Here is a 15689-nt window from a genome sequence, read left to right as displayed (position 1 = left end):
TAGTGGTTTCATTTATTGTCTTATCTGTGTATAGTTATTTGTCTGACTGTGTGTTCCCTCATTTGTTGTTGCTCCTTTAGAGTCCTGACACAGTGAGTCAGGAAGATGCTCCTAAAAGGCACGAAGGGGCGATGGGGTGAAGACAAGAATTTGACAGATGATTTAAAGAGACTGTGAGCGATGATTTATGTTGGTGGATTTGTGCTGAGATGAGTTTCCTCCCATGACTCCTGCCATCTCGCTCTTTCCTCTTTAGCCCCTTTCTCAAAGTATCTAATTTACCACCAAGCTCCATTCGCTTTCAGACAAGGACATATCAGTTGTCAGCCTGTCATTTCAAAGCCAAGAGAATCTAGGTTGTCAAATTCGTATATCGTTCTTTGTACTAATTGTGTGTCACAAAAGCTGCAGGAGATTTCTCATCACTCAACAGGACTGCCTGAAACTAGTACGCAGTACATACTGAGCTCTGTGTACAGAAATGAGGGGCATTTCCACCTTTTGCTGTTTATGTTGAAGGCCTGTGTTGTTGAAAGGTCAGGATTTACTGACACTAACCATTTAAGAAGAACCTTTCGTTCGTCAGAGGTGAATGTCAGACCAAGAGTTTTGTGTCATGACGATAGTTAAAAGTGCCACAACTGTGTGTTTGGGTGTGTGTGTATGTGTACTTGGACTTGTATTTGTTACCTTTTTAGGACCTTTTCTAGCAAAAACAATGACCCTGTCAGGACCAGTAGAGCTCATGGAGACCAAAACCTGGTCCTAATGAGGCAGAAACAAATTTCTGAGGAACTGGGCTAAGAATTGAATTGTGGTTAGGTTAGGGTTAGGGTTAAGAGTTTACTGGTTATTGTCAAGGTTAGGGATAATGACTTGGTTAGGCTGTCCAAATGAATGGGAGTCAAGGGGAGTTCTTAAAAAGATAGCTGCGCAAACACGTGTGTGTTTGTGTTCTTGTATGTGTATCTTTGGGAGGACCAAAAAACACCTATAAACCATCGGAAGTGAGGACATTTTGTCCTCACAACTTAAAAGATTACTGGTTACTGTAAGACCTGGTTTTAGATTTAATTAGATAATTCCGGTAATTAGATTTAGGTTAAGGTTAGGGTAAGGGGCTAGGGAATGCATTATGTCTATGGGTGTCCACACAAACAATGCAGTACCAGCATATGTGTGTGTGTGTGTTTGGTTATACAACTAAAATAGATGTGATTTGTTATGTGTAAATGAAAGGTAATTCTGAAATACAGTCCATCTACCCTACACATAGGCAGTGCAGTGAATGGATGAGGATGCAACAGATGGATTGCTTCCTCATCCATTCACTGGTACTGTCTGTGTGTGGGTAGATTAACAAGACTGGAGAATGAAGTGAAAACAGAGTCTGAGAACGGTGATTTGCGAGCGTTGGCTCTGTGAGCGTCAATTAGTGGGAGGAGAAGAAAATATGTGACTCACCAAAATACAGGACAGAGACTGAGACTGTAAACATTCACACACTGTGTGAATCACGGTGTTTAGGGTTGAGTCAATCACAGGATTGTTTCCAGCGCAAGTGCACATCACAATTAATTACATTGCATGATGCATTTTGAGAGAAAAAATGACTTAATTGGGCCTATTTCTCTGTGACAGCGCTCATTATTATTAAATGAATCTGTTCAGCACTGGGTAAATTTGATAAATGCTGTTCAGTCAGGAAAACATATTTTTTTTCCATCCAAAAGCTATGTTTTGATGACCTACTATTACTTTTATACATTATTAAAATACATATAAGTGAACTGCAGTTATTAGGTGTCATGTCATGATTCTCTAAATCCTTGATTTCGATCCATTTTCAATTCACAGTCGAGACTGTGACACCCATAGCATTTATACAGTATATATGTTATATTGTTATATTTCATTTTCAGATCTGCCAATCACATCATATATTGGCAGCTCTGATTTCTAACGATCCGCATAAGCATAAAAAACTAATATTGGTCAACCTCTAATCTCAAATAATTTGTGGTATTTTGCCTTATCGTTTGAATAGCAAGGTTTGAATGGCTCGCCAATGCAATTGAAAACAGACTCGTATACAAGGTAGAAAGTTTTATTCCACAGTGCAAATGCAGGATTAAAAATCACTAATAAGTACAACTTTAATGGCTACAATTACAGAGATGATCATGTTCTGTGGAGAGGCTGAGACGAGCAGACGCACTTTATCACAGATTGTGTGTAATGACTGAGCTCCTTTTAGTTATACGCACCAAAAGACACTAAATTAACGCTGATGTGAGTCACGGTAATTCACTGAGGAGTGCTGTGGTGAAGATGAATGCAGGGTTGGTGGGGGGGCGTTGGAGGATGAGTGAGTCTCTGGGGAGACTCAGATATCACCGCTCTGTAACTCTTCACCACTGCAGCGAGAGAGAGAGAGAGAGAGAGAGGTGGACTCGACCTTCCTCTCAGCCAAAGCACACGCAATAACTGTGACACGCATCACCACCACAACACCTTGCCTAGGTGTTGGCCCTAAGTAGGCGGTGAGTAATCTGTTGCCATGACACCGCCCTGCACACTCCTGCCGTTGCCGTGGCAACGGTTCATTAGGAAAATGATGTGAGAGAGCAGCATGGAAGCGTTTCATCGCACGAACACAGATGTACACAGACACACTTCCAGCCCACTGATACACATCCATCCATCCATCCATCCATTGTCTAACGCTTTATTCTCCACATGAGGGTCACATGTCACTGGAGCCAATCCCAACTGACACAGGGCAAAAGGTGGGGCACACCCTGGACATGTCGCCAGTTCGTCGCTCACAGGGCCAACACACAGAGACAAGCAACTATTCACTCCCACATTCACACCTATCATCAATTTAGAGAGTTCAATTAACATCTGCATTTGGACTGTGGCAGGAAACGGGAGAACACAGAGAAAACCCACGCACCCAAAGGAGGAACATGCAAACGCTCACTGAAACACAAACATGGAAACAGCATCAGAGAGATTGACGCTGCAACACCTGTCGAGACCCGGAGGTGAAATGGAAATGACTATGTTAATGCTATATTTACATTAAATTGTGATCTATACCTATGTGGCAGATAGCACAAACAAGCACTTCATGTCTGTAGAAGACAGACTATGTATAGATAACTTTTCCTATTATATTTCAGCTTGTGCTGATTGTATGACAGACATTGCTGCAGCAAATAAAGACGTGCAAAAGAGAATTGAACTTGAATTCCCGTCTTTATTTTCTGATTCACAATTGACAACAAAATTGCCATCACAGAAGAGAAGCAAACACAACATCTCCACCCTGGATGTTGCTCTGGAGCAGGAACTCTAAGCTTAGGGATTGGCATGATTATTTGAATACCTGCTTGATTATGAATCAGTGTCAATCAGTTACTGTGACTCTTTTGCAATATGTTAAAAAATTACAACACAAATATTTTATCTAAATTTCTGCATTTATAAAAACAAATAGTTTTTGGACTTCACGTTTTACAGAAGTGATAGAAAATGATGAGGTTTCTTGAATGCAATCTTGAAGCAGCTCCTTAAAGCTTGACATGCTGTAGATAGTGCAGAGGTGATGACATTTAGCAGGGTCTTTGAATGCATCTTGTTAGCTTTTCCCATTAGCTCAACACACTGTGAAAACTGCATTGCTTTCACTAGCTCTCATGTGCTAGAGTTCAGAATAGTCAACTATCCGATGAACAATACCATCGAATATTCAAACACAATTTTTCCTTGAAATGTCACTCCCTACTTTTTCGTAAATTTTTTTTGGAGGTTTCCCCTCCAAACATAGAGAAAACAACAACACACATATTTTCTGGATTAGTTTTTCCATCTGCGAAAAATTAAGTGAGATTAGGCCTCTGCATAACCGCTTTGAATCATGCTCTAAAATCATCCGCAGTGAAGCACATAAAGGATAATGCCTGTACTGACTGAAGCTGCACCAGCTCTGGATTCACGTCTGAAATGCAAATAATATGACAGAAAATATGCTCAACGTAAATGCAACTCCCACTCTTATCACCTTTTTTTTTTTTTATTTCACTAGGAAAATAAAGGATTCCTGTTTGCAACCTGAAGCACAAGAGAAACTAAGAATGTTCTGTACACGTTGGAAAAGTTTTAAAACTGCAGTATGAAACGTTTAAATATAAACAAATGTTTGTTACATTCAAACTACCAGTGTTTAGAAGGAAGGGATTTATGTCAAGACAGATGGAAGTATCATTGCTCTAGTGAAGCGAGACGCTGCAAACAGGTTTGGTTATGATTAAAACACAAAGAAGTGTCCATGGAAAGTTTTAGAAGTGAATTGCTACTGCTCAAAAGAAAGTAGTTTGACGGGCTGAATGTGTCTTGCTCCGCCCACCTCTGCGTCTCCAGTGCTTACACACAAACGCACCCTCGGTCAGGTCTGATAGTACTGCTTCAAAGAGCCTGTTTTCAGATGAAGAGTGCAGCATACAAATAGTGTCACATCATTTCTGTTCATGAAGAGTAACAACAACAACAAGAGTCACTAGAAGTTACACACCGCAGCTTTAAATGAGACCTGGACGAAATTCAATCACCCACCACAACATAAAAAAACATGCATATCAACAGTCATTTAATAGCCCCGTCAAGCAAAAGCATTATACAGTGATAGAAGGTGACACGTCAGCTCTGTCTGCTTCACAAATATCCCTTTCTTATGCTTCAGCAGACAAACTGCTGTCGAATCCCTGCAACTTTTCCAACTTTCTCTGCTCCTCTGTGCCCATCGAGAGGCCTGAGCCCAGAATAGCATCCATTCATGTATCCCAGATTTCCTCATTAAGGCAAAGCAAAACCTGCACCAGGGGGAAAAAAAGAGAGGGGGGGGGGGGGGGGGGGGTACTGGGGCTGAGAAAGAGGAAGGATGAGAGGATAGTATTTCCTCTGCTTGGATGAAAGCAGAAACACAAAGACTATTTGTTTTGCATCAATAGAGTTCGCCTCAAGTCAAGCACGAATGACACGCACACATTAAAAGAGAGGATGTCCCAACAATGCACGGCAGATATTCATCTTCTTGGACAATAGGACAGTCCGGTTGGTTGAAAACACGGTGGAAAGCCTGAGTGGGAGGGGCGTGCGCCCACACTTCTAAACCGATACACAATCTGCATGACAGTAAAAGCATTCATCAGTCGTCGCAGCAGCGTGATTGAGACGCAGTGGTGAGGACGAGGGAGAGAATGAGGAGGGGAGGGAAGAAGGTGGAGAGGAGGCCATTTGTGAGCTCTGAAAAAGAGTCGTCAGCTCTGAATCAATACTCAGTTAAGGACATGTGGAGTCTGTCGAGGCTGCCACTTGAGCTGGAGACGCCATTCATCAATCACTGGTAATATATGCAACAACCCGGAGAGAAATGTCCCTACCTGGTACATGTAGCTGTTAAAGTGGGTCCCATTCAGAAGGTGGATCTTCACTGTTGGGTTCATGGTGGAGGATAAACATATCAGATCCCTCAAACAGACCCCCCATATAAAAGGAGATACGGAGGAAGGACGAGGTACAGGAGGATGAGGAGTGATGGGAGGGTGTTTTAAGTTTTCTCTGAGAGTCCTGAGTGTAAGCAGGAGCTGGACCAGATCCCTGTGCCGCTCCTTCTTCCCTGACGGGACAACAGCACTCTGACAGTCAGGCTGCTTTAACTACAGCCCGGGTCGAGAGACAGCAGAGAAGAGGAGAAGAGGGGATGAGGAGAGAGAGAGAGAGTGAGAGGGAGAGGGAACAGAGCTGAAAAGAGAGAGGGGGGGAGCTAGTTTGAGCTGAACATGAATGATTTTGCTCAGAGACAAAAACAGAATGAGACACATATGATGGAGGAGGAAGTGGTTGAGGGAGGGAGGAAGGGCATGTTTTAGGGACGGACTGCTCGGGGCTCTGGCCACCTGTTCTCTGTTGCTCACAACACACACACACACACACAGGCTCTCACATACACACACACACACACACACACACACACACACACACACACACACAGACAGTTAAGTTTGAGTACAGTGAGGGGAGTTTTTAAGTCACATTTGGAACTAATGCCAAGAATTACCGTGAAATGAAATGCTCTACTCCCTCTTAATAAAAACCCCAGTCACTGCTGAGTCAACGCAAATTCACGAGACATTTTCCCCCGGTGTGACATTGTGCGATGCTGATTTTTTTTTTTTCTATTTATATAAATGGCAGCCTGTTTCATTCCTCTGCTCTCAGCAGGATTCCACAAAGACCGAAACCCACTCTGCTGATTTTACATGATCATGTTGTTAGTCATCCAAAAGATAAATAGCTATTAATCTTTTATGACACTTTTATGACTTGACTACATTGCATTAAATGTATATACCTATATAAGCCAGGGCATTATATTAATATTTTATCAATACTATAACAAGAAACAGGACACCATCTTAGATTTTGGATATCGTCATATCATGGTATCCCATATGTGATGTACTTTAAAGGCTGTTGCAGTAATGATATTAAGGCACTTATTCAAATATTATTATATTAAATTATGATTTAAAGTACATGGAACCAACATAACATTATGTATGGCTAGAATGCAGAGAAGGGATGAGCCGAGGGATGTGATACTCAATATTGGTATCGCTAAAAATGCAAAATAAATATGAGCAACAGCATTTTAGCTGAGTCATGTTGTGGGTTGTTGATTTCTTCTTTATGGGAGAAGCGTAGTCGTCACACAGTGTGGGAATTATATCTTTGAAATAGCTTGAGATGGCGAACACAAAAGGTCTAAAATGACTGTAGTGGACTGATGTCGTTAAAAAGGCGCTTTTGTGTCATCCATAGACATGACATAGGTGTTTGTGCTTGTCCAGTCTTGATGACCACTCAGACTTGTTTTTTTTTTTTTACCACTGTTTTGCTATTCACCCATTCATACCAATTCACTTCACACACACATTCATACAGAGCATCTGTGTGCGGCACTAATTGTGTCACACATCTATTAAACCCATTAACACGCTGCTAGCACAGCCATCAGATGCAATTTGGGGTTAAGTGCCTTGCCTATAGGGACACATTGGCATGTACAGTAGGAGCTGGGGATCAAACCCACATCCTTCCGACTGAAAGACGATCCATGGAACGCACAAGCCTGTGTCCAGCTTTCACAAGATAAAGTACATGTCTTCCATGACTCTTTAAGATCTTTTTTGGGTTAGGGTGAAACTTTATTTTAATGAGGGCCTGCTATACAAAAGGGTAATATCAAGGTGCGTCATGGGAAATGTAGGCTCAAGGCTTTGTTGGGAGAGCTGAAAGTCCAGATATACCTCTGTCTTGTCTTTCTCTTTTATTATTGTCTCTTATAGATAATAAAGGTTCAGAATTAATTAGTTCACGTAAGATTGACATTGTGCATGTGCTTGTTTCTTTGTCTTTAAGCCTTTGCAGTGTTTGTATTTTCTAAATACACCACAGAGAACACACAGACTGTTTATGTGTCCTCATTAACTAATAGCATTTATTCAGATTGTTACATCTGATGTGACTCTTTACTGAACAGACCTACTGGGCCCAGGTCCAGGGGCCCCAAGGGCCTGAATCCCTAGCCTCCACGATACCATCCCAATATCTTCGATATTGTAATGGGGCCCTGAAACAAATAACACTGCTTATGTAATGTGATATAAGGCCCCTCAATTATATAATATACCACGGGTTATGTTATTCACCGCTAATATCTGAAAGGGGCCCCCCAGTCTGTGTCCAGGGGCCCACTGGCTTACAATAGATCCCAGACCATACTTGCTCATAAAAGTGTAAATAATCACTTCTTAAATCACTTTTTTTCTGTATGTATGTGCATATTGGTATCTAGTAATGTTATTTGCTGATCTAGATGCAGTATTCTTTTTTATCATGTTTATTTTATCTATTTTTTCTCCCAGAGATATATTTATAGGAGATCTATTTGGAACATGAAGGGTGGAGATCGTAGTCTTGACACAATAGACTGACTATTCCTCTCTCACTGTTACTATCTTGTGTTTCACCAGCAATCAGAGAATCTGTGAGTTCTCTGCTTCACGTTTTAAACAGAAACATGCTCATTCAACTCATTCAGCTAAATGCATTGAGAGTGACAGTGCGTCACTGTACCAAACGATAGAGTGAAACAGGTTCCCGTCTAAGGGTCTTCTTTCTCACACCTGGTTGTCACGGAAACAGGGTTCATAGGAAAGAGAAGAGGAATCAGCGAGGCAGACTGCACTCATGAATCCATCCTTTAGTGGTGACTTCCACCGTAGAGGCACAGCAATACACTGCAGACTGGATTATCTGAGTCAGTAGCCAAAAACACCAGTCACTGCCACCGTATGGGTTAGTGGTGACGTAGAGACCCCTACTGGCAGCATGAGGCACCAGGTCACAACAAATGATTCATATATGTGCTGGTAACTTCTCATCTTTGACATCAGAGAGAGAAACACATACACGGCTGAAGATGCCTTTGTCCCACTGCACATCAGCATTACTGACAGAAACATAAGAAAACCGACACGTTTGAAAGCGTATTTTCTGCACATGAATTCACAGACTTTTTCCCTTTTCCAATCTGACAGCCTCCAACAGTTTCCTCTCGCTCTCTTTCTTGTTCTCTCTACCTAAGTCTGTGCCTCCTAACTGCACTTGATTGCTTCTTTCACACTCTATCCACTCTAACTCAGCCATGCTTGCTGTCTTATCCTTTTTTTTCTTACTTTGCTCACCCTCTCTCTTCTCCATTTTTCTCAAGTTTCCCTTATCTCAGCTGAGCCACCCCTCGGCAGAGAGCAGCCATTTTACCTCATAACTATATGGAGCAGAGGGCGCACGCCTTCATCTCTACAAATGAATTTGGCCTTAATGTTGTCTTTTGCTGTATTAGTGTATTGTATAGTGTGGTATTATGGGAAATGCACTTGTGCAGGGCAAAATAAAAAGATAGGTACCACACACAGCCGCAAAAAAAATATGAAAACATGTTGATTTTTATGCAACGCTAAGATGGATGTAGCTTCATACTGACCGAGAGTTAGGGGGGTGTCAACGTTATCAATAAAACTCAATACAAATGAAGACAACACAAATATAAACACATCTCTAAATGATATCACCTGGAAACTGACAACATAAAATGAAACTCACAGTTCCATTCTCACACACTTCCACACTTCCACACCTCCTCCCATGTATGTGGCCTTTGTGTTCATCTCTGTTAATTCACACTGTGTCAACTCTATAATCAGCTGTTCATCAGCTGATCGTGTCTACCCCCGAAAGCACCGCAACACGCCTGCCTTGTTCGTCAATCATCAGTGCCAAGAACAGTGGTTCTTAAAGACTGGTTCAGGACCCACAGATGGGTCGTGGGAGATTTCTTTGGGGTCCCCAAACACATTTGCAGAAATTGAGTGACCTTTTAGCCTTTTACCTTTAGCCAGGTACGAGGTATAAGGTCAAGGCAGTGATGTTGTTATTTTAGACGTTCATCATGGCCGAGCTGGCGAGAAAGAAGCAGAAAAAACAGTTGATGGTGGAAGCGAGGAAGAGGAAACGACTGTCTGGATAAAGCGATAGACGGATGGATGGATGTTTACCGTAGAAAATATGTACTCTGTAGACAAAAAGGCAAAAAGCGAGCATACCGCTTTAAATGTTACCAATATGGCTGCAAATTAATCACTATACATTATGCACAAAGTTTGGGAAACACTGCTTATGTATGTTGTCTCTCTGTGCCTTAGTTCTCTCCCTCTGCGGTCGTGCGTGTGCCCCCTCCACCTCCCCATCACCACCGGGTCTTTGTCGTCTCACTGGATTTATCCTTCTTCATCTTTCATCAGTCTCATCAAGTCACCACCCACCATCACACCAGTGTCTGGACTCCAGGGGATTTTCCTGCTCACAAGCAGAAGCAGAGGCCCTCAGCTTTGATATCTCCCCCATTGTGTCCAAAGACTCTTTTAAGACTATAAGGAGGCAGCTGTATTCAAAAGGCTTCATTTTCATCTCTCTCTTGTTTGAACTATAGTATACGTTACAGATGACAGTGAGTAATGTGTTTTTGAAGCGCGGGTTGTGTCTGCTTAGTTTCAGACTACACTGTTTCCCAACAAGCTCTGATCAAATGGGTAGTTCTAAATATTTAGAGAGGTGAAACAATTTTCTAAATTTTCTAAATTCCATGGGAATTAATGGGAATAAACTGGAAATTTAAGTTTGGGAACTTAAATAGAGTTGGTAAATAATATATTGTAGCATAATCAATCACATTTAATGCAAATACAGTTGAATATCAATGCTTTTTCTCAATCACAGGCACATCACCCACTACACTGCAGGACTATTGAGGCCACACCCCCTACCTGCACTGTACATTCCTCCATCACATGACGTCACACATGGTTATTTCGAGAAACCTGAGCTAACTACACTATTGAGCCCATGACTGAAACATGAATGTTTTATTTGCTCCGTATTAAAAAAAGAAATCATTAAAACTGAAGAATTTTGGTTTGTGGACCAAACAAGACATTTGAAAACGTCATCATTTTCAGGTTTGGGAAACACCAATCAACATTTTTCAACATCTGCTGACATTTTACGGACCAAACAACTCAATAATTAATTCTCATTCATTCCCATGGGAAGTTTCCAACCCTAGATGAAACACAGGGCAGGGAAGGATAGATTTTAGGAAGTCACTGACTGTTTCTGACACAATCATCCTTTAGGAAGGAGAAGAGATCTTCTTCAGCTCCCCCTGCTCCACTTTCTTTCAGTCTCCTCTGTCACCTCCTCCCTCCTGGCACCTGTGTCAGCTCTGTGTCCCCTCTTCTGCTGTCCTCATCACTCAGTCGGCGAGCGCGGCTTACCGTCTGTCCTTCACTGTGACCTCGTCAGGCTCTCATGGTCAGTCCAGAGGGAAACCTCTCACTGCTACGATACACAGAATGATGGCAAACAACAAATGGACTCCCATTGCTCGGAACTCCATGTATAGCCCGACTGCTCTGTGCCAGAAAATGTTCTTCACTTTCTATGTAAAGATATTTCACCCTTGCATCTTCATAAAAATACGTCATACCTTTCAACTTCCATTTACAGCTGTTTCATATAACTATTTTCACAACTGTAGGATTTAAAGTTGATTTCTTTTCATTTCTCTTAACGCCTTTGTTTATCGACTGTATGGTTATTGCTTTATCTCCTCTCTCATCCTGTGTTTTTCAATCAATAGCATTATAAACGAGGGTCACCCCCTTAATGAGTCCTCAGTTATAAGTCAAGGTTGTATGTAAGTACAGTATGTGAAAACAATAGACACACGAAAGCACCATTTCAATAAGTCTGGCTGATTATTTTAATATATAATCCCTGTGTTATACACAAAACACTGTCTCATTTGCAGAAAAATACACAAACTAATACACATATGCCCCAGAGACGACACACACACACACACACACACACGCTCAGTCCATCCCAGCTGCTCAGCTTTTTGTTTTTTGTTCTGATGAAAGTGTATCATGATTCCAGAGGAAAGCAAGAGAGTTGCATCAAAGCTGTACAGCTGTATAAACATGGATTTACATATTCAGAGTAAATAAACTCCTCCAAGGGTACACCCAGCATCATTTGCAATAATCCCCCTTTTTTTTCACCCCCCGATCCTTCACTGGAGCTAAAAATGGCTGCGACAGTAACAAGGTGTTTGTGCAGGTCTGAGGTCAGCAGCGCTGTTCTTGCCCTTCAGAGGACGCAAACAGCAGTGACAGGATGCAACTCTACACCACTCTGACTGTGTGTGTGTGTGTGGACTTGTATTTGTTACCTCTTTAGGATGTTTTCTGGCACAAACACAGACCTTGTCAGGACCAGTAGTCCTCATGGAGACCAAAACCTGGTCCTAATAAGGCATAACCTAATTTCTGAGGAACTCAGGTTAAGTTTAGGGCTAAAAATGTGAATTTTAGCGACTTTAAGGTTAGGTTCAAATGTTTTGTTTAGGCTGTCAAAATGAATATCCTTAGAATAGCTGTGCAAACCTGTGTGTGTGTGTGTGTGAGTGTGTAAGTCTACAGTAACTGTGACTATAATGACAGTGGCATGACCAGCACCTCTCGTGGCTGTGGTTGACAGTGTGGTGTCATGTTGCCGTCATGTCCTTTCGCCCACAGACTCTGTCCTCCAAAGACCAGAGAACACATAGATGGAAACACAGAGGGTGGGACTGAATACAAAAACATCCCCAGTGCTCAACATCGCTGAGACGATGACTTCATTTATGCAGCTGGCTCATACTGGGGTACATGAGTAAAGTGGCCACTAGTCGCTGGTTCAGATCCTCGGACAGGCCAAGGCCTCCCTCGTTCTCCCCAGGGACAGATAAGCACATGTACTAAATAAAACCAGTAATAATTCTAATGCTGATTTCTATCTTAAAGACAATTAAAGACAAAGACAGCACGCTCTGCATCTGGTCGAGTAGGATCTTGGGCATGTCAGTCTTCGTTGAGCCAGACATCTTGGAATCAGCATCAACAGAGGATAGAGACAGTGTACAGTATCCTCAACCCTGTTCTGTGTAGGTCTAGTCTATGTACATCAAGCAATGCAGGGCATGAAACAGTAGGTGGCGTCATAACAAACATGGGCACATCAGTGGCAGGACAGATTTACCTAAATATCAACTTAACTTCTTGCACAAAGCTCAAGCACTTTCAATGACCTACAGTATGGCTATTTAGGGCAATTTTCAAAAAATTTCAAGGGCCTTGAAAAACATTTTCAAATTAACAAACGTTCAAGGATTTCAAGGACCCGTGAGAACCCCGACCTCAGTCAAATATTCACTGTGTAACGACAACAAAAATGATCAACTGCTCTGATCACACATGGGCAACATAAGGCCCTGGGGCCAGATCCAGCACGCAGACTGCTTTTATCTGGCCCGCGACGTCCTCATGAATTATCCTCACTAATTTTCTCAAGTAAACTCTCACATCAACATTGTGATGTGAGCAGTTGTGATGAGAGTCAACGCTAAAATGAGAAAGAGCCCCCGTAACAGAAGAGTTGCCTCAGAATGTCACTTTTTTTTTTCTTTTTTTTGTTTTACCAAGAGTGGACATTTAAGTGTTTTTTTCACATAGTCTGACATGGTGAGACCTAACATTTCAGTTTCATAACCCGACTTTTATTTTGAAAAAGTCACAGGAAAGAAAACGACAGAAAAAAAAACTGGCGGACTGTTGCTGACCACTGCTGTAGTCTAATATCACGCTATTATTGCGGCCCTAGGGTCGAGCCTTCCTTTTCCTTGTGTGTGTGTGTGTCTGCATGTGAGTGTGTGAGGGGTTTGCAGGTGTGCATGTTTGATTAAGTGTGTCTCAGTAGATTCTGGGAGCTGATTGGTTCTGTGCAGGAGGTTCCTGTAGAAGAGGCCTGATCATCCCAGCTGCAGTGGGTTTCCCTTGAATCACTTTTTGTGCTTGTTTTTAATAAACCTTGAAAATGGTTTGCTTAATGTGTTGCTGGTGGGAAGAGGGAGTCTCATCACTCTTGTTGCCACCAGGTTTTTTTCCCTCAGCTTGCTCATCACACACGATAGTGCACTTTAGGGCTGAAACTAACAATTGGTTTTATAATCGATTAATCTGTTGATTCTTTTCTTGATTAATTGTTTTGTCTGTAAATTGTCAGAAAATGCTGGAAAAATGTTGATTGGTGTTCAAAATTAATCAGTTTTAATGATTTCTGTGTTATATGGAGCAAAGAAATCAGAACACACTCACATTTTAGATGCTGAAAAATCAGAGAACTGATTCATCGATTAGCAAAATTGACAATGAATTTAGTAATTACATACATGCCTTATATGGATAACAGGAGTACGAGCACTTATACAAGTGACTTGACCCATGGGAGCCATGGATAGTAAACGAATCACAGCTCTTAATCCTTGTTATATGAAACATAAACACATAAATCTTAAGTCCAATAATATTGTTGTGACCTATAAATAATATCCAATGACCCATATGTGGATCCCTAGCCTTTTTCTGGGAATTGCTGTTCTACTATGTTCTAAAAGAGGGTACAAGCGCTGGACTCTCTTCACTTTTGAGAAATAGGCTCTGTTCTTGTTTATCCAAGTGCATCCAATGCAACATTTTTATTTTCTGAACCAAAATGACAATATTAATTTTCACATTTACAGATTTGTTTATCAGTGTTTTTGACAGAGTAAGGATGGTATATACATATATAGTGTATTAATATATTTGCTATTAAATTTGCCGTTACACATGCATGTGTACACACACACACACGCACACACACAGGGGAAGTGACAGCTCTTTAAAAATGATAGGGCTCTAATCTGCTGGTCTGCTGCTATGATGGCCACAGTTATAAATCGTGTGTGTGCATGTGTGTGTGTGTGTACACAGCTCTGTAAGAAGGCCCTGGATGATTTATTTATAAAATGTGATTTTTTTCTTTTCCTCCTTTCCTTTCTGGAGCTCATACACACATGCACGCACGCACACACACACACACACACACACACATACACACACACGCAGTAACTCACAGAGACAGACACACACTGGTCACTCTCAATCATGCTTTGCTGTTATACTGACAAAGTATTTGCTTTACCAAGGAATGATTTCATTTATTTGGGGATATGAGGATTTAAATCTAAATGTGTGTGTGGTATGCATACGTTCAGGAGGAATGGGGTCATGTGTTTGTGTGTGTGTGTGTTCTCGTATGTGTATCTTTGTGAGGACCAAAAGAAACGTCTAAAAACATAGGCAGTGAGGACATTTTGGGAAGGCGAGGTTAAGACCTGGTTAGAGGGTTAGAATTAGGCATTTAGTTGTGATGACGATTGAGGTTTAAGGATTTATTGAATGCATTATGTCCATGAGTGTTGTGTAAAAATGTTTGTGTGTGTGGTTGATGTAGCACTAACCCCCTAACAACTCTCCTCATGTCTCATTTTTACAACTAACACAGATGCTTTTTATGCCACAGTGTGTACACTGTGTTTTTTTTTCTTCCATATTTTCACACTGAGAATAAATCTGAACTGAACCAAGGTCATTTTAACTGTGTGTTTAACACACGCGCACACACAAACGGACACACACACACACACACACAGTATGTCTGTATGCTCATCCTCCATCCAATACACTCTTCAAGGCTAGTGGATTAAAAAACATGGAGGAGAGTGAGGAAATATTTATGTGGATGGGTGTGGCATGGATTGCGTGACTAAGTTCTCTGCTTCTTCTTTGCTCTTTGTGTGTGTGTGTGTGTGTGTGTCCGTTTGTGTGTGTAAGAGGTAAAGCAAGTCGCACTGAGTGACAGAGTGAGCTCATCTGTTCTCGGGGTCTATAAATATTGTAGATGCCATGTGCCTGCAGTAGACCTTCACAGCAAGCTACTGTATGATATCATCCTGGCTGGCACACCTCTAAACTCACAGCTGTCTAATATCCATGGCAACACTGGCTGGGGTGTGGTAGGTCAGGGATGCAAACACCCACGGCGGTTTCGTGAAGCTGCTGTTTTATTCTTACTTT

The 15689-nt window shown here is 41.6% G+C and overlaps 1 protein-coding gene across 4 annotated transcripts in view; it reads right to left on the bottom strand.

The window, feature by feature from the left end:
* The window catches only part of ppfia4 (PTPRF interacting protein alpha 4), a 74705-nt gene that overhangs the window by 32640 nt on the left and 26376 nt on the right, over positions 1-15689 (bottom strand). Inside the window, exon 1 of one of the 4 annotated variants that reach the window (XM_058631352.1) lies at positions 5448-5693. The exons of the other annotated variants lie outside the window; for them this stretch is intronic. Coding sequence (XP_058487335.1) covers positions 5448-5510 — 63 coding nt within the window. The 5' untranslated portion in view covers positions 5511-5693. Of the gene's footprint in view, positions 1-5447; positions 5694-15689 lie in introns of those variants that run through there. 4 annotated transcript variants of the gene reach the window in all.

This window comes from Solea solea, chromosome 6, assembly GCF_958295425.1.
Source record: "Solea solea chromosome 6, fSolSol10.1, whole genome shotgun sequence".
NCBI lineage: Eukaryota > Metazoa > Chordata > Actinopteri > Pleuronectiformes > Soleidae > Solea > Solea solea.
This window is presented reverse-complemented; position numbering and strand designations above follow the sequence as displayed.